The following is a 26,787-nucleotide window of genomic DNA, read 5'->3' on the forward strand; positions in this document are numbered from 1 at the left end:
GCAATGTATTTGTAGCTCACATTTGCATTGGATTTGGTTTGTGCGCATGTTAATCAGGACCATGAGCTGATAAAATTTGTTCTTGAGGTCAAAGGCTGGGAGTAGACCAAATGTTGGGAACATCCATAAGAGGCAGGTTGCTGTTCGCAGAAAGCAACATGAGGGCACACAGGTAGTTGTATTTTAAAGCCTACATTTTCAGTGCAGACATAACCAGGCCTTCCTTTTGTTGGGTGCTACGTTGTGCCTGCCGTTTGGAGAGGCAGCACAGTCTGCCTAATAGGGTACTGGACTAAGAGACAGCAGCGTAGGTTCAATTCCCAGCTCTGCCTCTGATCTTGGGCAAATCACTGCCTCAGTTTCCCCTAGTGCTCTTTGTCTTGGCTATTTAGACTGTAAGCTCTTCAGGATAGGGACTGTCTTTTAGTACGAGTTTATACAGTACCTACTCCCTCCAGATGCTACCATAACGCAGATAAGTAATAATAAACTGCCCAGTTTGTTAGTGCAATCAAGAATTTAGGCATCTATGTGTCCTAAACTGCATTCACGAAAATGGAGGCCAGCATCTGAATGTCTGGTCCTAAAACAGTGGGAGATGCTAATTTAGGGCCTGATTGTGCAGCCCCAATTCACACTGAGATCTACTTTACTCCATGAGTAGCCCTACGTGGTTGAGGGTGTCAGAATTGGGCCCTGGATCTGTGGTCTGGTACCCAGATCAAGATTTATTATAACCTTCGGTTCTGTGTATTCACCTCTGTGCCCAAGTTAGAAAGGATATGATTCTGTTACTGTTCACAGCAGCAGAGCCTGGATCTTTGGTCAAACTGCAGAGACTCGAGATTTTATCTCCAGAGGCCCCTGGCATCCATCAAGATTGTGGGGTCATGTTACCATATTAGCTGTAGGAAATAATGTGACTAAAGAACTGGGAACTTGAAAGTCGGTGAAGTGTTCAGCTTGCTGACCCTTGTGGAGCAGGGGTGAAAAGGACTTTGGGAACATGAACTAACAACGCCTTGAACCAGTAGGGTGACCAGAGAGCTAGTTTGAAAAATTGAGATGGGCGTGGGGGTAATAGGCACCTGTCTAAGCCAAAGCCCTGAATATCGGGACTGTCCCTATAAAATGGGGACACCGGGTCACCCTCTGCAGCAGCCTGCTATGGTGAAGGACTGCACTCGCTTCTCGTACAGACAGGAGATGCAGAGTCAGAGAGCAGTGAAGCCACTTGCCTGAGGCCTGTAGCAGAGTCAGGACGAAATGAAGGGGGTTTGTCAGTAATATGCTCAGGCCTTGGCGCTCTTCTCGTTTTGGGATTGCTGCTCTAAATGCATGTGGATCTGTTGTGGCCCTGCCAGATCCTGAGATTTGTGCTGCTCTATCTGTGCACATGTGTGTGCATGTGCTCGCTCGTTCTCACACGCTCACTCCCTCTCTTGTGCGAGATTTCACCAGCAGGGAAAATGTTGGTTTATCTGTGTGTGAGGAAGAGAGATCAAATGACTTATTGGGGAGGTGGGGGAGGGAGAGTGGAACCATCTGTTAGGATATAGATATTCAGGCCTGTCTGTAAAGGCCTACACTCTAAGAATTTAGGTGTATTCTTATCATTTGGCTAGTTATAGAGGTATAAAAGAAAGAATCAAAATCTCTGTCTGCCGGTGTAAGAGCCTTTTCTTACTGTAACAGTCTGAGGCCTGGCTCTTAGGCTAAGGCCTTTGGCTAAGCAGCAGAGGCAGCCATAAGCTGGGAAGCAACCAGTCACATCCTCACGTTCCAAGCTAGTCACATTGAAATAAGATTGTTTGAGATTGTTTAGTCTGCAGAAGAGAAGAATGAGGGGGGATTTGATAGCTGCTTTCAATTACCTGAGAGGTGGTTCCAAAGAGGATGGTTCTAGACTATTCTCAGTGGCAGAAGAGGACAGGACAAGGAGTAATGGTCTCAAGTTGCAGTGGGGGAGGTTTAGATTGGATATTAGGAAAAACTTTTTCACTAGGAGGGTGGTGAAACACTAGAATGCGTTACCTTGGGAGGTGGTAGAATCTCCTTCCTTAGAAGTTTTTAAGGTCAGGCTTGACAAAGCCCTGGCTGGGATGATTTAATTGGGGATTGGTCCTGCTTTGAGCAGGGGGTTGAACTAGATAACCTCCTGAGGTCCCTTCCAACCCTGATATTCTATGATTCTAAGGTGCTATTGGGCTGTTAGGAATACAATCCTGTCCAAGCCGTGTTAGTCTGTATTCGCAAAAAGAAAGAGTACTTGTGGCACCTTAGAGACTAACCAATTTAAATTCTCGTGGCCCAGTGTATTTCACTGCCACTCCGGGATGTTGCCTCTAGCCTTTTATCCCCTCCCACTGTATTCCTAGCCATAGCTCTCGAATGCTGGCAGAACTGATCTGTATATAGGTTGGTTGGTATACAAAATCCAGCCTGATTATGACTTTCCATGAGGCCACATGTTCCATGAGAGTGCCAAGGTGGGTGAGGTAATATCTCTTATTGGGTCAACTTCTGTTGCTGAGAAAGACAAGCTTTTGAGTTTACATAAGAGCGGCCATACTGCGTCAGACCAAAGGTCCATCTATCCCAGTATCCTGTCTTCCAACAGTGGCCAGTGCCCCAGGGGGAATGAACAGAACAGGTAGTCATCAAGTGATCCATTCCCTGTCGTTCACTTCCTGCTTGTGGCAAACAGAGGCTATGGACACCATCCCTGCCCATCCTGGCTAATAGCCATTGATGGACCTATCCTCCATGAGCTTATCTAGTTTTTTTTTAACCCTGTTATAGTCTTGGCCTTCACAACATCCTCTGGCAAGGAGTTCCACGGGTTGACTGTGCGTTGTGTGAAAAAATACTTCCTTTTGTTTGTTTTAAATCTGCTGCCTATTACTTTCATATGGTGGCCTCTAGTTCTTGTGTTATGAGGAGTAAATAACCACTGCCTTATTTATTTTCTCCACACCAGTCATGATTTCATTAGACCTCTATCATATCCCCCCCTTAGTCGTCTCTTTTCCAAGCTTTTACACAGAGCCCTTCTTCGGGTCTGGGAAGCGTACCACATGTATCGTAACATACGTTGACATTCCCAGTCTCTGGCTGGCAGCAGGGGCAGCATTGCTGTTAAAAAGGTCAACTCAGTCAGTAACAGCTTGTGCTGTAGGGTGAGGAGGGGGGTCCTAACCAAAAGCCCCCTCCCCCCAAAGAGCCAAAGGTTATTTCAGTGTTACCAGAACATTCCAGTAACCCAGGAATAAACATCAAACGATGTGGGATATTTGCATACATTTCCCTGGTCAGCAGGATCTGATCTCTGGCACAGAGACGAGAATTTTGAGAGGCACATACATTTTCCCGGCTTCCTCCGACTGTTCAGTGGCTCTGAGACCTGTGCTTTTATAGCATCTCCAGTTCCTTATGGAGAGGGCCCTAAAACTGGGAGATGTGTCTGCCACTCAGCCCCCAAAGCTTATCTTTTACCCCTTTGGACAGGGGTTTGAATGAACTGATAACGAGTTTGCAGCCAATGCGCAGTAAGCGGTGGCTTCCAAAGTAGAGAATAATTGCTTGTGTGCATGGCCTTGTGCTAGAATGCTTGAACGCTTCCGGTTGTTTTGCATCTGAATCCCTCCTCATGTTTGCCAAGCCCAAGTCATCAGATGCACAGAGCTAGAGAACAATGGGAAATCGCCACTGGCTATATAACAGTAGCCTACCCCTCTTCAGAGCCACAAGTAGCTAGGGTTGTATATTGTCCTGCACACATCCCTGAAGTATTTGAATTACCTGGGTCACATGCTCCTCTCCAGCTAGCTACTGAAGAACATAAGACTGGCCATACTGAGTCAGACCAATGGTCCATCTAGTCCAATATCTTGTCTTCCGACTGTGGCCAGTTCCAGACGCTTCAGAGGGAATGAACAGAATAGGGCAGTTATCGAGTGATCTAGCCCCTATCATCCAGTCCCAGCTTCTGGCAGTCAGAGGTTTAGGGCCCCCTGGAGCATAGGATTGCATCCCTGACCATCTTGGCTAATGGCCATTGATGGACCTGTCCTCTGTGAACTGAGCTAATTCTTTTTTTAACCCAATTATACATTTGGCAACAAATTCCACAGGCTGACCGTGTGTTCTAGGAAGAAATATGTCCTTAGGTTTGTTTTAAACCTGCTGTCTAGTAATTTCATTGAGTGACACACGTACACGCACACCCCGGTTCTTATATTATGTGAAGGGGTCAATAACATTTTCCCTCGTCATTTTCTCCACCCCATTCATGACTGTATAGACGTCTATCAACCCCTCCCGAGTCATCTCTTTTCTAAGCAGAACAGTCCCACTCTTTTTAAGCTCTCCTCATATGGACGCTGTTCCACACCCCGAATCATTTTTATTGTCCTTTGCTGTATTTGTTCCAATGCTAAAATTATTACCTTTTTTGAGATGGGGTGACCAGACCTGCACACAGTCTTCAAGGTGTGGGCATATCATGGCTTTATATAGTGTCATTATGATATTGTCTGTTTTATCTAGGCCTTTCCTATTAGCTTGTTAGCTTGTTTGACGTTGACCAGATGTTTTCAGCGAGCTAGCTATGACTCCAAGAGCTCTTTCTTGAGTAGCAACAGCTAATTTAGATCCCCCATCATTTTGTATGTACAGTTGGGATTATGTTTTTCAATGCGCAGCACTCTGCACTTATCAACATTGAATTTGATCTGCCATTTTCCTGCCTGGTAACCCAGTTTTGTGAGCTCCTTTTGTAACTCTTTGCAGTCAGCTTTGGACTTAACAATCTTGAGTAATTTTGTATCTGCAAATTTTACCACCTCACAGGTCACCCACTTTTCCAGATCATTTATGAGTATCTTGAACAGCACTGGTCCCTGTACAGATCCTTTGGGGATCCTGCTATTTTCCTTTCCATGTGATAATTGATCATTTATTCTTAGCTGTTGTTTCCTATATGTTAACCAGTTACTGAGCCATGGGCAGACCCGCCCTCTTATCCCATGACTGGTTACTTTGCTTAATAGTCTTTGGTGTGGGATCTTGTTAAAGACTTTCTGAACATTCAAGTACACAATATTGATTGCATCACCTTGTCCACATGCTTGTTGACACCTACACAAAATTCTGATAGATTGGAGAGGCATGATATCCCTTTAAAGAAGCCGTGGTGTAGCTGATACGTCTGTTCGTTACTATAATTTCAACCAATTTGCCTGGTACTGAGGTTAGGTTTACCAGCCTATAATTGCCAGGATCGCCTTCAGAGCCTTTTATAAAACTTGGTGTTACATTAGCTATCCTCCAGTTATCTGGTACAGAGGCTGATTTAAGCGATAGGTTATATACCACAGTTAGTAGTTCTGCAATTTCATATTTGAGGTCCTTCAGAACATTTGGGTGAATACCGTCTGGTCCTTGTGACATATTACTATTTAATTTATCAACCTGTTCCAAAACCTCTTCTGTTGACGCCTAAATCTGGAACAGTTCCTCAGAGTTGTCACCTAAAAAGAATGGCTCAGTGTGGGAACCTCCCTCACATCCTCTTCATTGAAGAATTGCAAAGCATTAATTTAACTTCTCTGCAACGGCCTTGTTTTCCTTGAGTGCTCCTTTAGAACCTCAATCGTCCAGTGGCCCCACTGATTGTTTGGCAGGCTTCCTGCCTCTGAGGTATTTAAAAAAAATTGCTGTTTGTGTTGGTCGCTCTTGCTTGTTGCTCTTCAAATTCTCTTTTAGCCTGCCTAATTATACTTTTACACTTTGCTTGCCAGAATTTGTGCTCCTTTCTGTTTTCCTTAGTAGGTTTTGACTTCCAATTTTTTCAAGATGCCTTTTTGTATCTAACTACCTCTTTTACTCTGCTGTTTTGCCATGGTGGCATTTTGGGGGGGGTCTCATATGGTGTTTTTTTTCCCCTTTGGGAGATCATTGAGTTTGAGCCTCTATTGTGTGTTTTTTAAATAGTTTTCATGCAGCTTCCAGGCATTTCACTCTTGTGACTGTTCCTTTTAATTTCCATTTAACTAGCTTCCTCCGTTTTGTGTAGTTCCCCTTTTTGAAATTAAATGCTACTGTGGTGGGTTTCTTGGTATTTTTTCTTCCCTGCAAGGATGTTAAATTTAATTTCGTTATGATCGTTATTACTGAATGGGACAGCTATATTCCTCTCTTGGACCAGATGTTGTGCTCCACTTACGACTAAATGAAGAATTGCTTCGCCCCTTGTGGGTTCCAGGACTAGTTTCTCCAAGCAGTCATTTAATGTGTCCAGAAATTTTACCTCTGCATCTCTTCCTGAAGTGACATGTACCCAATCAGTACGGGGCTAGTTGAAATTCCCATTATTGCATTTTCTGTTTTTGTAGCCTCGCTAAGCTCCCTGAGCATTTGACAGTCATCGTCACCATCCTGATCAGGTGGTCAATAGTATATTCCTACTGTTATATTCTCATCATGCATGCATGGAATTTCTAGTCATAGAGATTCTAGGGTACAGTTTGATTCATTTAAAATTTTGACTATATTTGACTCTGTGCTACACCTGCACGACTTACTGTCATTCCTATATATTGTACCCTGGTATTACCGTGGCCCATTGATTATCATCATCCACCAAGTTTCTGTGGTGCCTATTATATCAACATCCTCCTTTAATGCCAGGCACTCAAGAGCACCCATCTTAGTAATTAGACTCCTAGCATTTGTCTACAAGTGCTTACAAAATTTGTCAATATTTAGGTGTCTGCTTTCATGTGATGTAAGTGAATGGGACTCCCTTTCGTTTGTCTGTTTTGCTCAGCTCTCCTCTCTTTTAGGATATAGAGTATCCCCTTTAATAAATCCTTCCCTAGGGGAGGTCACTGTCCAAAGTGTGTGCTCCTCTGCGCCTGTCGGCTTTCCCCCAGAGCCCTTACTTTCAAAACTCCTTTATGACCGTTCTAATTTTACCTGCCAGCAATCTGGTTCCACTTTGGTTTACCAACAGTCCCAGGTGTTGTGTCATCTCTCTTATGCTCTTTTGCAAGAGGTGTGTGAGCATGAAATGCATGCTCCTTTTTTTTTTTTTTGGAAAGGGGAAAGAAAACGAGCTCGACAGCCATGGAGCCCAAAGGTTGTCGGCAAACAGAGGACCAGGCAGAGCAAAGGCAGCAGCAATGCCAGCTCCTTCCCTGTAAAGTGCTTTGCTATTCTAGATTAGGTACCTCTTGGACTAAAATATAGACAGTTCAGTATCCTCTTAGAATCACAGAACTGGAAGGGACCTCGCGAGGTCATCTAGTCCAGTCCCCTGCGCTCAAGGCAGGACGAAGTATTATCTTCTAAACCATCCCTGGCAGGTGTTTGTCCAACCTGCTCTTAAAAATCCCCAGTGATGGAGATTCCACAACCTCCCTAGGCAATTTATTCCAGTGCTTCACCACTCCGACAGTTAGGACATTTTTCCTAATCTCCAACCTAAACCGCCCTTGATGCAATTTAAGCCCATTGCTTCTTGTCCTGTCCTCAGAGGTTAAGAAGAACAATTTTTCTCCCTCCTCCTTGTGACAATCTTTTATGTGCTTGAAAATTGTTATCGTGTCCCCTTTCAGTCTTCTCTTCTCCAGACTAAACGGACCCAGTTTTTTCAATCTTCCCTCATAGCTCATGTTTTCTAGACCTTTAATCATTTTTGTTGTTCTTCTCTGGACTTTCTCCAGTTTGTCCACATCTTTCTTGACATGTGGCGCCCAGAACTGGACACAATACTCCAGCTGAGGCCTAATCAGTGTGGAGTAGAGCGGAAGAATTATGTCCGTTTATTGTTGCGTGTAATTATAATTACAGCCCTAGTCTTGCACCAGGACCCCATTGTGCTAGGCGCTGTACACACAACAAAAGGACAGTTCGGTCTTTGCTCTTCACCTTATGGCTGCCAGCCCGAGGGTAGCGGGGGGGAGGGACGGAATCCTAGATGGTCTTTAGGCTGTGGACACCTTTGCACCACAAACTGCAATAAGACCATTCTCTTTTTCAGATGAACTACAATTCCAGTCTGAATGTGACCAAATCTACTGTCAGAGAGAAGCACATCCTAAAGCCCTTTGAGGAGAGCCTTCCAATTTAACCATACAGCAGAGCTGGGTAAGTGGGAGATTACTGTATGGCTAAATTAAATGTAATTCGTATTCTTAAAGGGAAGGGTGGTCTTGGAGTTGAAGCACTCGACTGGGACCCGTTCTCTGGCTTCCTCTGGCTCTGTCACAGACATGCCATGTGACCTTGGAAGTTACTTAGCACAAAATTTTCAAAGATGGCTTTTGTGAGGTTTTTGGTTGCCCCCCCATGAGGCACCCTGCATCTGATTTTCAGAAGCACTGAGCACCTACAAGTCCAAGTAAAGTCATCAGAAGCTGTGGGTGCTCTGCGGCTCTGAAAATCAAGCCCTTGGTGTCACAAATTAGTCACCCAAACATGGAGACCATTTTTGAAAATTTGAGCCTGTTTCTCCCTCTATAAAATGGGCTGATATATACCTGCCTCCCAGGGGTGTTGGGATCAGGGGCAGCTCTACCAATTCTGCCTCCCCAAGCAGTCGCCGCCGAATTGCCACCGCAGCCGGAAGAGAGGCAGAGCTGCCGCCGAATTGCCTCCACGGGCCACAGACCGCTGCCCCATTCTGAATGCCACCCCAAGCACCTGCTTGGAAAGCTGGTGCCTGGAGCCAGCCCTGGTTGGGATTTAATTCGCAGCATTTGGGACGTGGTTGGAGAAAAGGCATTTTATGAGCACAAATTATATCTAGAACTCTAGGGTAAATTCTCTGCTGAGGTGACTGACATCAGTGGGGGGTTAAACCAGATTTTATCCCCATAATCTAGGGCACCCAGTCAAGGCTAGTTTAGTATGGGGGTGAGTTAGGGCCCAGGCCTACAGAGTGAAATTCCTTTTAGAAGTGGGCCAATCTGTTGTGATGTTTATATAGGGAAAGGGGAGACTAGCTACTGCATGTACCTAGAATCTGGTGACCTTTTTTTTCTTTTTTAAACCAAAAAAACTATTCAGCAAACCCTCTAGCTTCAGTAACACCACAGTGGTTTGTGTCAGTTTCACCAAACAGTTTCAGTAAAAAAAAAAAAAAAAAAAGCCTTAAATTCCAAAATAATTTGAAACTCTTGTATCAAAGGAGTTTTAAACAAAACATTTTGATTTTTTTTGGTACAAAATGACTTTGTGACCAAAAAAAAATTAAAGGAAATTAAGGTTTTAAATGGTCAAAATCAAAACAAAGCATTTTGTCCAGCTAAAACTTTTTATTTTTATTTTTTGATTTGCTGAAAACTTCAGGGTTTTTGGTTTGACCTGAAATGCATCTTTTTCAGACTTGCCACTGAACCAAAAAACCATAAATCCATTATTAGCCCAGCTCTCCTGGCACCTTCATTTGCCCACAAGATGAGAAACATGTCGGTATGCAGATCGGCTTCTCTGGTAAGCACCGAGCACCCTGCTGCCAGATCCTGAGAAGGTGTTAGCAGAGATTGTAGTGCCATTAACGTCTATCATCCTAATGTGTGAATTAAAAGGGTGAGATGCTACTTGAAAGGATTTGACAGGAGCATGAAAACCAGAAGGAGCTGTTAGATGCTCCCTGATGGTTCTTGGCTAAGATCCAGCATGAGCATGGCCTGGTGTATCATCTCTTGTATTCGCCAGTAAATAACATTAAAATTTTTCTCTCTGTGATTCCAAACCCTCTGAAACAACAGCTGATGTCATCAAAAGTAACCATGGCAATTTATCAAGGCTGCTTGGTGGCCTGTTGCCTTTCACTTGGGGAGTGGTGGATTGCAGAAAGGAGCTGTTTAACTGAACCTACTCGTATAAGTACTGAAGTACACCCACCCCACAGGCACTGATCTGTTAGTGCACTGGTTACTGGTTTACAGCATTGGGGTGGTGTCCTATTGCCTTTTCGAAATCCACTTGAACTCAGGGAGCACTTGCAGTGGGGGGAGCTCAGCACCTCACAGGAACAGTCCCTTAGTGGGCCACATTTTCAAAGGTATTTCAGCACCTAAAAAGGCAGAGAGACACCTAGTGGGATTTTTCAATCCATCTGCTGCTTTAGGTGCTGAAACACCTTTTGAAAAACTGGCCCTACGTCCGTTTGGTCAGGCAGAAATAATCCCCAACCCTCAGGCCAAACTTAGATTTGTGGCAAGGGAAAGAATTTTCCAGACCACGACCGTGCTTTGCGAGTCTTTTATTAGCAGTACCTGCCCCATTCTGAATATTATTCTCATCCCTCAACACTATACATTCTCCCATGCAGATGAGGCGACAGTAGCGGGGACCTTTCACATTGAAAATATCTTGCAGTGTTCAGCCTGAGTTGAGCTGCAGCAAAGAGCGATCCAACTCGAACACAACCAGTGAATCATTTGTGAACACTCACAGCTTTTTGGATCAGCCAGACCAATGACCTAGTAAACTGAAGTCCTTCCGCTCTGAACAACCTGGTCACCCACTCAGCTTTCTGTCTGATCAACATTGCTCTCTGTACAGTGCATTTCAGGTAAGACCCATTTTGGTAACATGCCATCAACAGGATACAGACTACATTCTTGTGTAGACAACAGCATTCAAATTATTACTAAGAAGAAATCAACCAAGTGGAGCCCCAGCTCCTTATAATAAGAGTATGAAAATGCTAGTTCCCTTTGCAGCTTTTGGAGGTGGAGATTTGCCATTACAGATCACGCAAGCCTGATGTTTGGCGAGGGAAGGTAGAGTTAATGGGCAAACTGGAGGGTAGGATTAAACAAGATTTTATTACTTCTCCTTGTTGTGTGGCAAGGTGACAAACATAACAAAGGGATTCTTAGCAGCAGTTTCTAATATTAGAAAGACATTCATGTATTGTTGGGAAGGAAGAAAACAAAAGCCAATTGTTTTTCACATGTCTCCGTCACTACCACGGCAATACACTGGGCAGGAGAGTGAGTTGCACAGGGGACAGGCTGCTTATTGGGGCAGTGGCTCTGTTTGCATCCACAGGGTTTTATGCCAGTGACCTCTTTGGTTTTGATCCATGGGATTTCCACCACTTGAGTCTGTTAATGCGGTTCCTTTGAACCCCCAGAAAATCAAAGTGGCACTCTAGCTAACTTGATGAGTTTCATCTGGCTTCCAAACTGGGGCAGGATTGCTTGAAGCAGGATGGAGTTTGCAACTTAACACAAATCCAGGTGCTTTCTTGCATGATAGGGTGGTTGTTTGGACTGACTGGTCCTACTTATTTCATCCTTATGCTAGGAAAAACCTGTTATACCAAGAGGGTCATTCCATGCTTAAAAGCTTTTGGCCTTTTAAAGCTCACTGGTTTTTAAGAGGTACAAAGCCAGGTCATCTCCTATCCCATATGCAGGAATGGGATAAAATGAGGGAAACTACACCCAGTGCAACAGGAAGTTGGTAGGATTAGAAGCCGTAGGGCTGGGACAGCAGGGGGCGACTGAGCTAATGCAGCAGTTTGATCTAAGTTTAACAAGGAACAAGGGTTAGGACAAGCTGTGAAGCAGGCAGAGGTAGGGTGTAGATTCTATAGTGAGCACTTGAGGGAGAGCTGCTAGGAAGGGAGTGAAGACCTGGCGAGGATAGCTGAGAGGCAGGTAAGAGCTGGGAGAAGAGATACCCAAGTCACTCAGCACCAAAGGCACATCTACACTGCAGTTAAAAACTAGTGGTTGGTGACTCAGCAAACGGGGTTCAGGGTAAGAGACTGTTTAATTGTGGTGTAGACTTTTGGGTTTGGGCTGGACCCAATTAAACAGGCCCTGAGCCCTGTGAGACATGCCAGCCACGGGTATCTTACTGCAATGTAGACATGCTCTAAGGGGCTTGTCTACATGACCCCACAGTGCAGACTGCAGCACACACTGAAGTTTTGCACTGTAAGTGCCCCCTGTGGACCCTGCTAGCACGAACTAAAAGGGACTTAGTTCACTGTAACATAGTCCATTTAAAACAGCCCTACACTAACGCCAACTGGGTCTCTCTTAGTTCATGCTAGCAAGATCTACATGGGGTAATTACAGCACTAAACTTTAGTGTGTGTGACAGTTCACACCCCTGTAGGCCGTACTGTGGGGCTGTGTAGAAAAGCACTAAATGCAGAATCGGGGGAAGAGAATTTATCCTCCCCAGCAGCGTTATGCAAACTTATCTCACAAGCCTATATAAAATAGAGTAGCTCCAGCTATCAATCACATGAATGTTTGTATTTACTGGATAAATTACTGATTTATTTTAATATGCAAAACCTTGTTGCTATTGTACATCCTGGTACAGATTAATCTTGTCTATTACTTTTGTATAGTGTTACACAGTGATAAAAGGTAAATAAGTACCTGAAATGTTTTTCTTTGCCTCAAATACAGTAGACTCCTTCAATCTTACACAGTTAGAACCCAAAAGTGCTTGTAGAATCAGTCATTAACAAACCTTTGCTTCAACAGTTTCCTTTTAAAATGCATACAAGTATGTGTAACTAAGATATGGTAACAGCTTACCTGTCTCATGATTCAGCATTTGATATTTGTAATAAGTGGATATTGACTTCAGTGGCAGTGACCAGTTATTGACCTGAAAGCTAAATACTAGCCAAGGCACAGTAGAGGTTAACATTTAACTGACTGTACACCTCAGACAATTAACGGCTGTACTGTCAATCATCTACAGTTTCACAATTCTGGCTGCGGGAATTGTCAACCGTAACAGCTTGCTATTGAAGGAACATTCGAAATTAGAACTGAAGTTAGACTGTCCTGTCCAATCAGGATGTGGAAAGTTGGATGAGAGAGCTCAGTGGACATGGTGTAAGAACCTACTAATAAGACTGCAGTAGCATTTGCAATTTAGAGCAGTTTTGTGCCTCAGAACAGGTGGGTAGGCGTTACCCATGATGTACAGGAACAGACAGTCAGGAGTGTTCACTGTACACATGGCCTGCTGTCTAAGGCCCAACAGAGGAAAAATGGACTCTTAACATTGTGATCAGATCTCTCTCCCTCCGAGCAGCCGATAAGATTCCTGCTGCTGCCACCCACTTGTTACTAACATGAGACCCACGTCAGGGAAGAGGAGATGCCCTCAGGATCCATTCAGGTAACCTCACAGGGGAGTAGCTTGGAGGAGCCTGCCCAGCTGGATAGCTGTCAAAGGGCTAGTGAATCCCAGACCTAAAAAGCCTTAATGCACCTATTACTGACGCAATTGCAAAGTATTTGTATGGCTAACCCTTGCCATTGGCTTGGCTTAGCACAGCCAGGGGCTGTACTAATGTGAAATATGGGGCTAGCACTGAATCCGGTTTTAAACCAAGAGGTTTAACAGCAAAATAGCCATGAGGAATGCACAACAACAGCATCCCCTCAATACGATATGCAAAACAGAGCTACTGTCACGACGCGATTCAAACTACAGCCTAAGCCAGACCACAGCCTCTGATCTTAACAGCAAGGAACTCTGGGAAAGTGCACAGCTAGAGTCCAATGGTGTAGCGCTCGGGATCAATTCAAGACAGAGTTCACATACGTTTCCCCCCACTCCCCAGAATAGGAATTCTTAACCAACAAGCAATTTAAAAATGAAGTTTAACAAGCATGATTTGTAACATGGTCCATGCATTAAACTAAAAACAAGTGTTTAGAAGATAATACAGATCTGAAAGTAACAGGGGCAAGCCCATCTTGTTAATGCCATTATCTGCTCTAAAGCAAGAGCTGTATGCCTCATATTGATTATTTCAGGAATCTCAGTTCAGCAGGAGAAAGCAAAATCTGTCCCTATTCTGGTGGAGAGGGATATGGGTGTTAGAGGCTGTTTTTGAAAAAGGATGGACAAGAGTTGGAAGACAAGGGTTCTGCCTAGTCCCAGCTCAGTTGCTGTTTTCATGCATTATGTTCCCTAAATGCGTCTCCCCTCTAAACTTCGCAAGGGTTTTACAGCCAAAGTGTGACTGCAAGGCATTTTATCACCTACAGTGTTTGATGATAAAACATACGGCTTGTCCACACAAACACTTTGTTGATGGCACGCTGGGATGTAAATTTACCATACACTAAAAGTTTCCTAGGGAGCTTAGATCTACCCCACTTGGATTAAAGCACGGTAGGGAATTTTTAGCAGGCAGCAGCAAGGTCCACACAGACACTTAGTGCCGTGCAGGGTAGATTTACACTGCAGCACGTGGAGAATTAAGTGTTCGTATGGCCTTTAAAGAACATGATTTGTTCCCTCTCCAATGGCAGACTGGGCACTGGCTTCATACCTGCAGCAGGAGACACTCTGTCCCTGAGATCTAGATGGAAAACCACAATCATGCATAGACCAATGTAGGGGGAGAAATGAACAAGAACATCTCCAAAGGCATGCTCCTCTATGATTCTATGGGACTTTGGGAGGGCAAGCTTAGTGGATTTGTTTAGCACAGATCAGCATGAATCCCAGTTATCTCATTCTTTCCAGAATGTTTCTCCTCTCAGGCCTGTGGTTCTTGCTTCTGTATTCCTGTTCTAGTCTAGTAGTTCTGAGGTTCCTGGCTTCCTTGATGAGCAGCCTCCTCCTGCTAGAGGACCGTGAACAAACTGCAGCCTACAGAAGAACCCTGCCTTAGACTAATCGTCTACATCAGGTTTGAGAAATCACAAGGGCTGCTCTTGTTGCTGGGTAACAGTCTGTTAAATTGTGTTTGCAAAAACAAAATGCTTTAAATACTATTAGAGCCGTAGCTTGGAAATGAGATCGGCCACTACGCTCTGCATTTGGAGTCAGTAGTAAGAGGCCATTCTCCCAGCATGGAAGGCACTGGGCCGCGATCATTGCATGTATGCGTACTTCCAGTCTCCGAGGGGCACGTGGGTCTCCTTGATGGCCTGGGGAGACGTCCAGCGCAGGAGGTAGGAGGGACTGCCAGGTTTGTCGTTGGTTCCTGTTGGAAAGCCAGGAAAGGCTCTTTACGGGAAGGAGGAGTCATTCCCCAGTAGGGAGCAGACTCCAGTTTTTGCCCTGCAGGAGGTTCTGTAGAGAGATCCCCATCCCCCAGCTGAGGAGATGGCGGTACAGAGCCAGGAGTAGAACCCAGGCCTGCTCCCTCCTCCCCAGAGAGGAACCATTCACACCCCTCTCACGTGAACATCTGCCCCAGCACAGCACTCTCACCTGAGGCACGGGCGCCCCCAAATGGCTGCTGGGCCACAATTGCACCAGTCGACTTATCATTAATGTAAAAGTTGCCAGCTGCATTCCTCAAAAGCATCCTCGCTTCCTGGATGACGTTCCTAGGAGAGATGGGGGAACAGTGACACAGCGGAGGAGGCCACGCTCAGTGCATCATCATCCTTTCAATCTGCTGTGGGCCTCCTGGCCTCATACCGTGTGCGAGAGAACACAGTGCTGGCCCGATGTCCCAGCCTAATATCTAATCCCAGCAAAGCACCCCACCCTGCCAATATTGCTCTGTCCTTGAAGATTCAACATTCCTGGGGTACTCTGCAGGGCCCAGTCAATCCCTGGCCTCTGCGCTGAGGCGGACAACAAAGCTGGTCAACTCTTAGTTACTGCTGCCCTAGGCTGGGCTCAACCCCAGATGTGAAATGTGTCATTGCTCCAAACCCATCTCCTGTACTATTCAGTCCCAGAGAGTTGCACCACTTAAAGTTCACCACCTCTGATGGCCATGGGGCAGCGCAAACAAGCCAGCTGGGGCTGGTAGGACATAGGGAAAACCCCTGAAGACTCAAACAGCAACAATCTCCCTGAACTACACTTCAGAACCTCTAGGGAAAAGGGGCAAGGGGCTCAGACAAGGAGCCTCCCTGCTTTGCAAAGCACTACCCATGAAGGGGTAAGGGGCCACTGGCCCAAGACTTCCTTTCTAGCAGATGAAAATGGAGGTAATACATATGCTGGTTCTGCATGACAGAAACCGAAGGGTTCTCCCCCTAGTGCACCCTGGAAAGAAAGAGTGGAGAGCGAGCTATTCGCACACACTGCTAGGGCGGTGAGAATTCGGACACTTACTTATCCTGGGCGAACACTGCCCCTGTGAGGCCGTAGGGGGATGTGGTGTCTATGAGCTGTAGGATTTCCTTGTACTGCTTTTCTGGATAGACATACACAGTCAGGACTGGGCCAAAAATTTCCTGCATAGCAAAATAAAGGCGGTCAGGGCAGGAGCAGCCGAGTGTGCGCGCCTGTGAGCGGGGGCCCACAACTGCTGCTTGTTATTGATGGCAGCGCCAGCTACTTGAGCAAATAGCTAGTGTGAAATAGGAGAAATGAGCAGCACTGTGAAAGCAGGAGGAGCACAATCAACTCCTGCAGGGAAGGCGGAGCACCATCTCCCGGCCCATGGCTGCTCACATGTAGAATTTGCTTGACAGGCAGTTCCCTCGAGTTCCTGCCAGGGACAGCGGTGCGCCTTCATTGTTATCTAAGGTGTTTAGGGTCCTGTACATAGTACTTGGGCCAGGCTCCCACCCACACAATGCCCCCTGTCCTCCCCAGCCTGAATGGATGAATGCGAGTTAAAGCTATTCCCCAACACACTTCCGAGCTGAGGATCAGAGCAATTCTGCCTCAGTGAATAATTATAGGACTGCATGAGAAGCAGAGGATGAAGAAAAGAAACCGCTGTCAAAGGCTATGTCTACACAGCAATTTACCAGTCGCTTCAGCTTTGCAAGGCTCTGCCTGTGGGGCTGTTTTATTGCTATGTTGACATCTGGGCTTGCGCTGGAGCCAGGGCTCTAGGACCCTGCGGGGTGGGAGGGTCCCAGAGCTCGGGCTCAGCCTGAGGCTGGAAGTCTACACAGCAATGAAACAGCTGTAGACAGAGCTCAAGTCATCTGGCAATGGCCAGCCGCGGGTCTTTCTTTGCTGTGTGGACATACCCCAAAAGGCCCTCTGGTAAGCCCCTGCTTCTGAGCTGCATTAGTTAGTGGCAGCATGTGGGAGAGGAATGCTAAGCATGACAGTAGCCAGCCCTAACCCCATGCCCATAGAACGGGCTTGGGATAAGGCTGAAGCACGGGTTGCTGGGACAAGGCTGCTGCTTCTCCTTTAGTTCAATGGGCTTTAGAAGCTTTTGAGGAGCCTGCCCAGCTGGCCTTTAACACAGACACAGCCCTCGTGCTCTTTATTGGCTGTGGTTTCCGTCCATCACGAGAGTGAGCCAAGAGGAGTGGTGGAATGACCACTAGCTATCAGGAAGGGCTTCCTAGCATATACAACCGGCCCCTCCCGGAACCTGTGGCTGCCCCGTCACTTGAGCAGCTAAGGCACCGGGAAAGACAGCGTGGGGAACAATCCTGCACCCCTTACCACGCTGCGCCGGTGGCCTCCTATTTAACTGCACGCTCGTCATGGAGCTTGTGCTGCTCTGAGGCCCAGTCTTGTGAGCACCTCAAGGCCCATGGGAGGGCTACAGTCTAGGCAGGAGGCAGCAACACACGCATGGAGGAGGAGTGCAGTTACTCATTAAGGGGAGGGGATCCTATGGGATCAGTCCTAGAGGATGGGAATCTCTGGCTTAGCTGGCTAAGATTTTTCTCTCTCAAAGACCTGTGTTTCTGCAATGGCTATTCTTCCTGCTCTTCTTGCTGTCAATTCAACCTAGACCCCCGCAGGAGAGAAAAGGGATACTCACCTCTTCCATGATGGGGTCCTTTGGGTCTTTGCTTTCCACGATACATGGCTCGACAAAATACCCAACAGTGTCATCGCATGTCCCCCCTGCCAGGATGCTGAGGTTGGCCGACGTCTTGGCGTGTTGGATCCACTTCTTAATACGTGCAAAAGACTGAAAACCACAGTGCAAGGAGGAGTCTGAAAGGGGCATTGCCCATCGGCAACACTAGCCATGGAGCAGCCTCGGCCCTCCGGTAAATGAGGGCTGACTCGTTTCCTCGCTCCCTTGCATCCTAAGAACTGCCGGCAGGATCAATCAGCGGCAGACGAGCTATTGCAGCACATGAAGCCACGCGCCAGAGAGCTGCCTTCTAGGCAGCACTGGGTTCGCACCTCACTGCATGCCCCAGGATTTGCTTCCGGGAAGATGTCCCAAGAGCATCCCTAGACCCCTTCTGGCCAAAATCATGACAACTGTCCTTACGGACGGCCACTGGGGACAGCAGTCTCAGACAGGTGCACGTGCAATAAGGCAGGGCTGTCCAGAATTGGCTAGAAACCCAAAGCCATGTACACTTTGCAGCTGGCCCCGGAGACATGACCAACAGAAGACACAGAGCCAAGGACTACTAGCAAAGTGGAGCATTGCATGCTGGGACCTGTAGCATGGCCAGCCACACCTCTGTATTAAAGATGAGCAACTGCAGTCTCAGAGGGCTAGTGCTTTGGCCACACCCTGGGGCAAGGACAGAGTAGGGAGACAGACTCTGTCCCCAACAAGGGGGCCAGGCACAGCAAGGGGCTGCCCAAAGCCTTGACAGCGAGGGCAGGCCCTATGCTGCAGAGGTCCCTTCTCTGCGATGGAGGTGGATGAGTGAGATTTGCAGCCAAAAAGCCACCTGCCTGCCCACAAGCTAAGACAGCACTTGCCACCTCAGCTACGTCTGGAACGCCGGAAGGGGAGGAAGTGCAGCCCCTGACAAGGCCAAAGGGATAATCAATACCCAGGAGGGTGTGGCCGGCTTGGAGAAACCACGCAAGACCTCTGGGGAGCAGCAAGAAAGCTGGCTTAGGAGATCAGACTTAGGCAAGCCAAAAGGCCCACCTGCCAAAGTACCGCAGTGCTTGCCAGAGCCTCCCCCTAGCAGCCAGGGCCCACCCTCCGGAGGGACTCAAGCAGTCAAGCCAGCAAGGGGCCTGGGTAGGGGGCTGGTCTTACCTTGTCATCGATCACAGCCGAGAAAAACGTGGCGAAATCCTGGGCAGGCTGTGGAGGGAAGAAGGGGAGCCGGTGAAAGAGTGAGCAGGCTTCTTCGCTCCACAGGCCATCAGCCGCCTCTGAGCGCCAGGCAGGTAGCTCAGAAGGCAGGAGGAGGAAGAAAGAGAATCTAAATCCCCCAAGTGACACTTGTCCCTTCTTTAATATCTCCCATCCCCACACCCCTAAGAGGGAGCAGCCGGCCTTTTTCAATTACGCTGTGGCGTTAACAGTTTCTTACAATCGTTCCTCCGCAGTGCTGGCTACAAGTTAATTTCTAATCACTAAAAAGATGAGGGGGGAAGAACCAGTGGATAAACAGCTCGGTTCAATAGGAATTAGCAGCCGGCTACTGCAGCTTCTAATCCCATCAGCCACCCGCTGAGCCGCAAAGCCCAGCAGCTCCACTCACGTCTCCCACTTTGATGTTCCCGTGCTCCTCCAACAGTTTCTCTTTGATCTGGGGCCACAGCGAGTCGGGGGCATAGAGGCGGGAGCAGGCCGAGCATTTCTGGCCGCTGTACTCAAAGGCCGAGCGCAGGGTCCCGTTCACCACGCTGGGCACATCGGCTGAGCTGTGCACGAAGTGGAAGTTCTTCCCGCCACACTCTGAGGAAAGACACAGACCCATCCACCCACCCCACACAGGAGAAGCCGTCACTGCCTTGTCGCTTCCAGACAAAGCAACTTACAGCCAGCCCCAGCTGTCTTGAGGTACAGTCCCGCTTAACACTCGAGCCACAGGCAGCAGACACCGCACCCTCAGCAGCCAGGCCACCCGTCTGCCTACCCAGCTCACATGTCTGAATGAACCCTGCCCCCATGCTCCTGGGGACACAGGGCTGGCTCTAAGCAAAGACACAGCTGAGGAATAAATACCAATAACATGGGAACCACCTCCCTAGCTCTTCTACAGCACCTCCAGCCAAGTGTCTCCCAGCAGCCCTGTGAGGTGGGTCAGAATTATCAAGCCCACTTTGCAGCTGGGGAAACTGAGGCATAGGGAGGGGAAGTGACTCACACTAGGTCACCCAGCAGGTCAGTGGCAGAACTGGAGTTTGAACCTTGTTCCCTCAGTCCTAGCCTTCCCTCCAGCCTTGCAATCCCTTGGGTTCACCCCGTCTCTTCCCTTTCTCCCTTACTAGGTACAAAGCAAAGGGACCATTGTCCCATTAGCAGGAGGTGAGCAATCGGAGTGCAGCATCTGCTGTAGGCTCCTTTGAGTAAGCAGAGAAAGGAGCATGCCCAGCATGGAGCAAGAGCCTTGCCAACCACCCACCTCAATAGCTGCAACAGCACCAACCAGCCCTCGGCACCCTACCCCCCGGCTCTGCCCCAGGTATCCCTTGCAGCCCCATAACCACCCATCCTCTGCTCTTTACCCAACTCCTCCTGCAGTGAGTTGGGTACCGCATCCCATCAGAGCGGCCACAGCCATTTCTGCACCAGGCTCGCTCCAAGCCGAGGCATGGCTGTGCTCAGGTGCCAGCTGCTTTTCCCAGGAGGTTCACTGCAAGAGGCCTCCCACAGCTGATCTCAAAATGGCACCAGGGTCCCTAAATACCTCGGCCTGTTCAGCTCAGCCGGGGCAGAGCACGCTCCGAAAAGGATGCACTCTGGAATAGGACGGCCGGGGGAATACTGGATCACAGCTAGACCATAGCTAACCTGTACAGGAGAAGGAAAGCATCCTTGGGGTCCCAAACACAGGAGCCAACTGAGTCTGCTTGGGATCTTTACTCTGCATGTAGGAGACAGACCTGTACAGCCCCACAACACTCTGAGTAGCTGGGCACATGGGGACTCTGCCCTGCGGTGCCTGGGATCTGAGTGCAGGCCCCTGTCGTGTCCACATCACCACCCTCTGCCCTTCCCTAAACTCGGAGCACTGAAGAGCAATTGGCCCCATCTTAAAGCTCAGCACAGCCCAGAGCAGTTAAATGAACAGCCCCACCCAGCAAGGCTCTAGCAGAGTCCTGAGGCTAGAACCCAGGTGTTCTGGCTTTCAGGCCTCTGCTCCGAACACTGAACCACACTCCCTCCAAGAGCTGGGAAAAGAACCCAGGAGTCCTAACTCACAATTCCCTGTTGCGCCCACTGGAGCCCTCTCCTCCCCAGGTCTCTCTCCAGACACCTGTTTGATTTCAAATGCACATGTTTGGTAGGAGACCACCTGAAATACAGCACAGCCATGGAAGTTAACAGCAAGCTGGCCACACAAGCCTGGCTAATTTGCTGCCCAATTCCTGCTGAGACGTTTCCCTGCAGCTGGCATGGCCCATGTGGCTCTTGTCCCCCCCGAGAGCTAAGTCTGGGCATTACCTCCTGCCAGGCGCGGGAAGGTGCGGTACCGATCCAGGTTCTCTGACACCTGCTTCCAAAGGTGCTTGAAGGTTCTGAAAGGCAGAGGAGGAGAGAGACACTCTGGCACCACACACTGGAGCGAGCATCTCTAGAGCTGTGGAACCAGGCTCCAGCTCTCAGGCCCATGAAGATTTGAGGCTGTCCTACAGCCCCAGATCCACGAGCTGAAGAAACTTCCCCTCCCCATTCCAGCCAAGACACCTCATCCAACGCCCACTGTAGCCAATGGAAACAACTCCCATTGACTTCAACAGGTTCTAGCTCATAACCTTGAGAGAGGAGGGGAGACAACCTGAGAACCAGAGCCTAGACACCAAGGATGGGCACTACCGAAAAGGCAGAGATGGACAGATAGTGAAAGAGGGGAGAGAGAAGTGGCACAGAAGAGAATAAAGGATAAATAGAGTCTGACAGGAGCTTCCAGTTCTTTACTTTCCCTCCTTCTTTTTTGGTTCTGACTGTGACAAACCCCTGAGCTGCAAAACAATAAAAATGCTAATATGCTCCCACCAGGAGAGAGAGCCTCTAATACTAATTTATGAGCTTCCCACCTTTAAAGCCCAATGCTCATCAGACCATGTCATTCGGCTGGTTAGCGGGGGCCCCGGATTTTAATAGTCTCATCTTTGGGAGCAGCACTTCGGGCAGGGCTAGCAGAACCCTTTGCCGGAAAAACTTACCCTGAAGTGCTGGGAGGCGAGTGCCAGTTTGCAAATCTACATGGACAAAGGGAGCACCTGCTTGAAATGCCCTTTACCAGGACAAAGAGTCCTTCACATGGCTAATTCACATCCCTTTAATGTCTGTCGGCAGGGCGCATGTGAAATAAACAACATGTCCCTTTCCTACAGCATCGCTCTCCCAAGGAGCTCTTCAAAGGCTTTGCAAGCAATTAACGGAAGCTGCGGTGTCCCTGAGGGACAAGTAAATATCGCCCCCAATTTACAGATGAGGGTTAACATCTCTCTGTGCCTCAGTTGAGAAACATGTCAGGTCACAGATTAAATCAGGACCTAGGAATCGGAACTCCCGGCCCCCCATTCCAGCCTTTAGACACACCCTGTAGGGAAAGAATGATGGATACTCCAGGGGATACTGCATGGAATAGGTTAGGTCCCATCTACACCACCACTTTTAACTGGGGCCCTGTCCCTTGGTCACAGTGTAGATGGGAGTCTGGATTTGCCCACCAGCAGCCCTGCAGGAAGTCCCCAGACAAGGTGTTTACAGTCTTTGGAGTCTAGAGAAGCAAGGGCTTTGGTAACATCCAGGGAGGTTTCATTATGCCCTGGAAATTAACATCATTCCACAGCTGCCATAAGGTGTCAAGTGTCCAGAGCAAACAGGGAGTGGGGGGCACATGACAATGAGACCCACTTAGGGCTGATCTTTTTCCTTTCTATCAGGATTGTCCCAATCCTCACCTTGCTTGCGGGACATTACCCAGTCCTGAACTAACCTTCAGTGCCTGCAAATGCTGCTATGTTGCGGCATCACACCTGAGCAGATGATGCTGCAGCATCATGACCCCACCCTGCCCTACCCAACCCCCTCTCCAAAGAGCCGACCCTTGGCCAGCTTCCCTGCCCACTTACGGCACGCTGCCCGTGAAGTTGAGCCCGCAGAAATGCTCAGAGCTTGTAACCGTGTCTCCAAAAACAGTTCCGTCAGCCGGGACAAACTGAATGATGTTTGGAGGGAGACCAGCTTCCAGGAGGATCTTGTACACGGTGAAGTTGGACAGCATGGCGGCATCGCTGGGTTTCCAGAGGACCACATTTCCCTGGAGGAGGAGGCGGAACAAATCAATTGATCATGGAGGGCGGCCATGGGCGTAGATAGCAGGTGATGAGGTCCCCCCTCGGTGCTGACCCCATGGCTCCAAAGCTCAACGACCCAACCAAAGCCCCTGTCTGCCAGCAAAGCAGATAGGGGCAGAGCAGTGAGAGTCAGCTGTGTTTGCTGGGGGTCCAGCAGCACTGATGTGCATGGGATTGATACCCATCCCCTGCATTTGGCTTCAGGTTTCTGTTTCAAACAGCACTGAGCTTAATGCCCAACTCAGCTGAAGCCTGAAACCAGGCAGACCCCATAATGACCCTCTGCTTATCTCTAACACTGCCCCTCTGCAGATCTCCTGCCAGCTGAGCCTGGCACCGCTGGGTAGTCAGTAGGTGCCACCCCCATTTTACAGATGGGGGAAACAGAGGCACGGAGAAGATAAGGGACTTGTCCAAGGTTACAGAGCGAGCTGTGGTGCTGGGAATGAGACCCGAGTCTCTGCCAGCAGCTTCAGCCATACAACTGTACTTTCTCCTCGAGTCAGGTTTCCTTGAAACTGGGTGTAAACCAGTGGGTGCTTTAACCAGCCAGGAAAGGGAAATAAAGCTCCCGGCTTCAGTCCATTTTTAAGGCTTTCTTCAGGGCTGGTTTTATTGTCCACAGAAGAGGGCGAATCAACTGAAAGACACTGGGTAATAATTCCTAGAGAGGTGTCTCCCCCGCCCCCCCTTCACCCAGCGTGGAGTGAAGAGGACACATCCTACCCCTTAGTTTCCCTTTGACCCAGCTTCCCCTTCCTTTTATACTCTGTCCCAAGCAGCCATGTGACCAGCAGGGATCCCTTAATCCTCTCCTGGTGCTGCACCTTTCCCGCATTGCCCTGGGCCTGACTCATGTTTGTAAGAGGCTGAAGCCAGGTAAGCTCCCAGGTTTGAAAGGTTCCACCCAGTTCTGTGCTACGCCCACTACACCAGCCATCCAGCCACTCGAGGGGCGAGCTACATGGAAGCTCATGGCAGCACAGGGGTGTCGTGAATCAAGCCACAACGGTCATGGCAGATGGAAAGCCGCAGGGGAACAAGGGGCCATAAAACATTTGTCCATCTGGATTGGATGTTCAGATCCTGAGCCTCTCAACACGAACCCTCCCCTCCCCTCTTTCTTCCACTCTGAGTGGTGGGAAAACTACATCACACTCAGCAAAATGTTGAAGTCACTGTGAAATCCAATACAGACCACAGTCAGGGACAAGAGACCAGAGGAGCCAAGTTGCTGGTCTGTTCCGATATGGCAAAAGCTCTGCTCCTCTGAAATCCTTCTCCCATCATTGTAACAGTATTAATCGTGTTGATCTCTCCAGCTATTCACGCGGCCGAGATATTTAATCCCATGGGAATTCCACTGTAAATTACTGAAGCACTAATTACCATGATGCTAATTAATGTCCACACATTATAACAAGTTGGCCCACAACTCTCCATTTTAATTCCAGGTGTACAAAGCAGGAATGTGGGTTTGGCAAACTAGCCCCTTTTCTGATACCAGGAGCCACGCGACCCCTCCTCCATCTCCCCTTTAACAGCCCACCACCAGGGGCAGAGAAGATCTCAGCTTTCCCTATTAAGTGGAGGCAGACACACTGGCATGCAGCACCTCTGCTGTGGCGTGTCCTCAAGTGAAAAGCAGACACAAGGAAAAAGACCAGAAAATAGGGAGACTCTCAGAGGGATGGATCAGACCTGCCAGGTCCAATCCACCACCATGTAGCTCACCCTGGCCAGCCAGAATTGTCCCCATACACCAGACTAGCTCTGAATGTCCCAAGGGATGGGGTTTTACCCACATCCCTTGAGAGTCTATCCCCCAGACAAACAGCTCACCCCATCAGAAAGATTCCCCTGTTCTTCATCTCTTAACATTGCAATTATTTATATTACTGGAGCGCCTAGGACCCCTAGACATGGACCCTGCTGTGGCAGGCGCTGTACAATCGAGAAGATGGCCCCTGCCCCAAAGAGCTGACAGTCTGAGTAGCCTCTTAGTTATGCCTCCTTGTCTCACTCTCCCACCTTGAGGTTTACACCCTCTGCATTTGTAGGCATGTCCCCCCCACCTTCATCATCACTTTAAAAGAGCTAAATGCTTGGTTGTTTTTCCTTGTAAATCAATGCCCTCCAACTCCAATAGAGGACGCTGTGCTGCGGGAGGCACCATCTTCCATATGGAGTTTAAAGTCGGAGGTTCTGGTCATTAAAGATGCCAGGACACTTTTCATAAGAGCAGAAAAGTTAAACCTGGTGCCACGGTCCAAATTCCATTTGCCTCTCTGAATCCCTGCCGCACTTCTATTTGGGCACAGTATTCTTCACATCCAGCTCTAAGCTGCTGTGTGCCCTGTTTAACAGCTGTCGTGCACCCAGAGGTGGCTGCACTTCAGCGGCAGGCAGCGCCTACGTGCGGTACGTACATCAGTTGATGAACCGCTTTGGGATCCTTTTGGTTGGAAGACTACAAAAAGACTACTAAAAGCAGTTTAGCACTGTTATGACTTTCGGTCCATCTCCTATTGCGGCCGATATTTTTGAGCTCGTTCTGCAGCCTGCAGGGAGCTTTACCGAAAGCTGAAATCTGGGTACGTTATGTGCAGGGCCTTGCCCTCATCCATACTCGGGGTTACACCTTGGAAGGCACTGCCCGCGGATCGTAGTCCATTACTTACTCGGTGAACTCCCAACCACCACCTCATTCCATGGCCAGTGGTAATACCAGTAAGTTTCCTAGACCAGGAGGCAGAATCACAGCTCTGTCATTACCAGTCTAACCCCTGCAAGGCATTACTTATTATTTGGGTGGCTGCAGCATCACGGAGCAGGTAGCGTACAAACAGAACAAAAGACAGCCCCGTACGTCCCTTCCTATTCTTGCTCCCTTTCCATGACTATAAACACCTTCTTCTTTCCACGATTAGAGGCGATTTCTCCTCCGCTATCCTGACCCCCTCCTGAGCCAAAGCCCAAAGTCACTTGCATGGAGCCAAACTTGGCCTGCCTTATTCAGTTAAAACGCCCATTGCATTACACACTTGGCCCCATCTTTACATAAATAAATAAGGAAAATCTCAATAATTACAGTCCAGTGAGCACCTCACCTCAGCAGCAGATTAGCCAATGGGCCGATGGGGTCCGTGCCCAGGGCCAATTCGGGGGGCCCAGAAAAAATGGGTGCACCCGCTCCCTGGCAGAAGTGCTGGGCAGCGAGGGAAGCCCCAACGCCCCGACCCCAGCTGCAACCCCAGAACTGGAGGAGCTCTAGCTCCCTGCCGCAGCATCAGGGTGGGGGAGCTCTCACTCCGCACTGTGGCCCCGGGGGAGTGGGGGGGGGGGAAGAGGGGTGACGGAGCTTCTCCAGTCTTGGGGCTGCAGTGTGGGTGAGGGCAGAAAGGAGCAAACAGGGTTGCAGAGCCATGCAGGGGGGCCGACCCGCCGGGGGAAGGGGGTGGGACCGCGGGCAGGACCGCAGGCAAAAGGGGCAGAACAGGGGCAGGACTGTAGGCGGAAGGAGTGGGGAGGGGCCCCCCCACTTGCTCTGGCCCAGGGCCCCACAAAACCTTAATCCATCTCCGCCTCACCTAGGTCCTCAGGAAACCAAGAATCTGAGGGCTTGTCTACGCAGGGAAATTGAAG

At 48.7% G+C, this 26,787-nt stretch overlaps 1 protein-coding gene across 2 annotated transcripts in view; it reads right to left on the bottom strand.

Annotated features, from left to right (window-relative positions):
- Nucleotides 1–10,258: 10,258 nt before the first annotated feature.
- ALDH4A1 (aldehyde dehydrogenase 4 family member A1) overlaps nt 10,259–26,787 on the bottom strand; it is a 29,736-nt gene continuing 13,207 nt past the window's right edge. For both annotated transcript variants that reach the window (XM_073317049.2, XM_073317050.2), the window contains exons 8-15: nt 22,918–23,105; nt 21,281–21,354; nt 19,371–19,567; nt 18,920–18,967; nt 17,720–17,872; nt 16,093–16,214; nt 15,232–15,350; nt 10,259–15,001 (exon numbers count right to left, since the gene is read on the bottom strand). In XM_073317049.2, the coding sequence (XP_073173150.2) occupies nt 14,889–15,001; nt 15,232–15,350; nt 16,093–16,214; nt 17,720–17,872; nt 18,920–18,967; nt 19,371–19,567; nt 21,281–21,354; nt 22,918–23,105 (1,014 nt within the window). In that variant the 3' untranslated portion in view covers nt 10,259–14,888. The remainder of the gene's footprint in view (nt 15,002–15,231; nt 15,351–16,092; nt 16,215–17,719; nt 17,873–18,919; nt 18,968–19,370; nt 19,568–21,280; nt 21,355–22,917; nt 23,106–26,787) is intronic.

This window comes from Lepidochelys kempii, chromosome 18, assembly GCF_965140285.1.
Source record: "Lepidochelys kempii isolate rLepKem1 chromosome 18, rLepKem1.hap1, whole genome shotgun sequence".
NCBI lineage: Eukaryota > Metazoa > Chordata > Testudines > Cheloniidae > Lepidochelys > Lepidochelys kempii.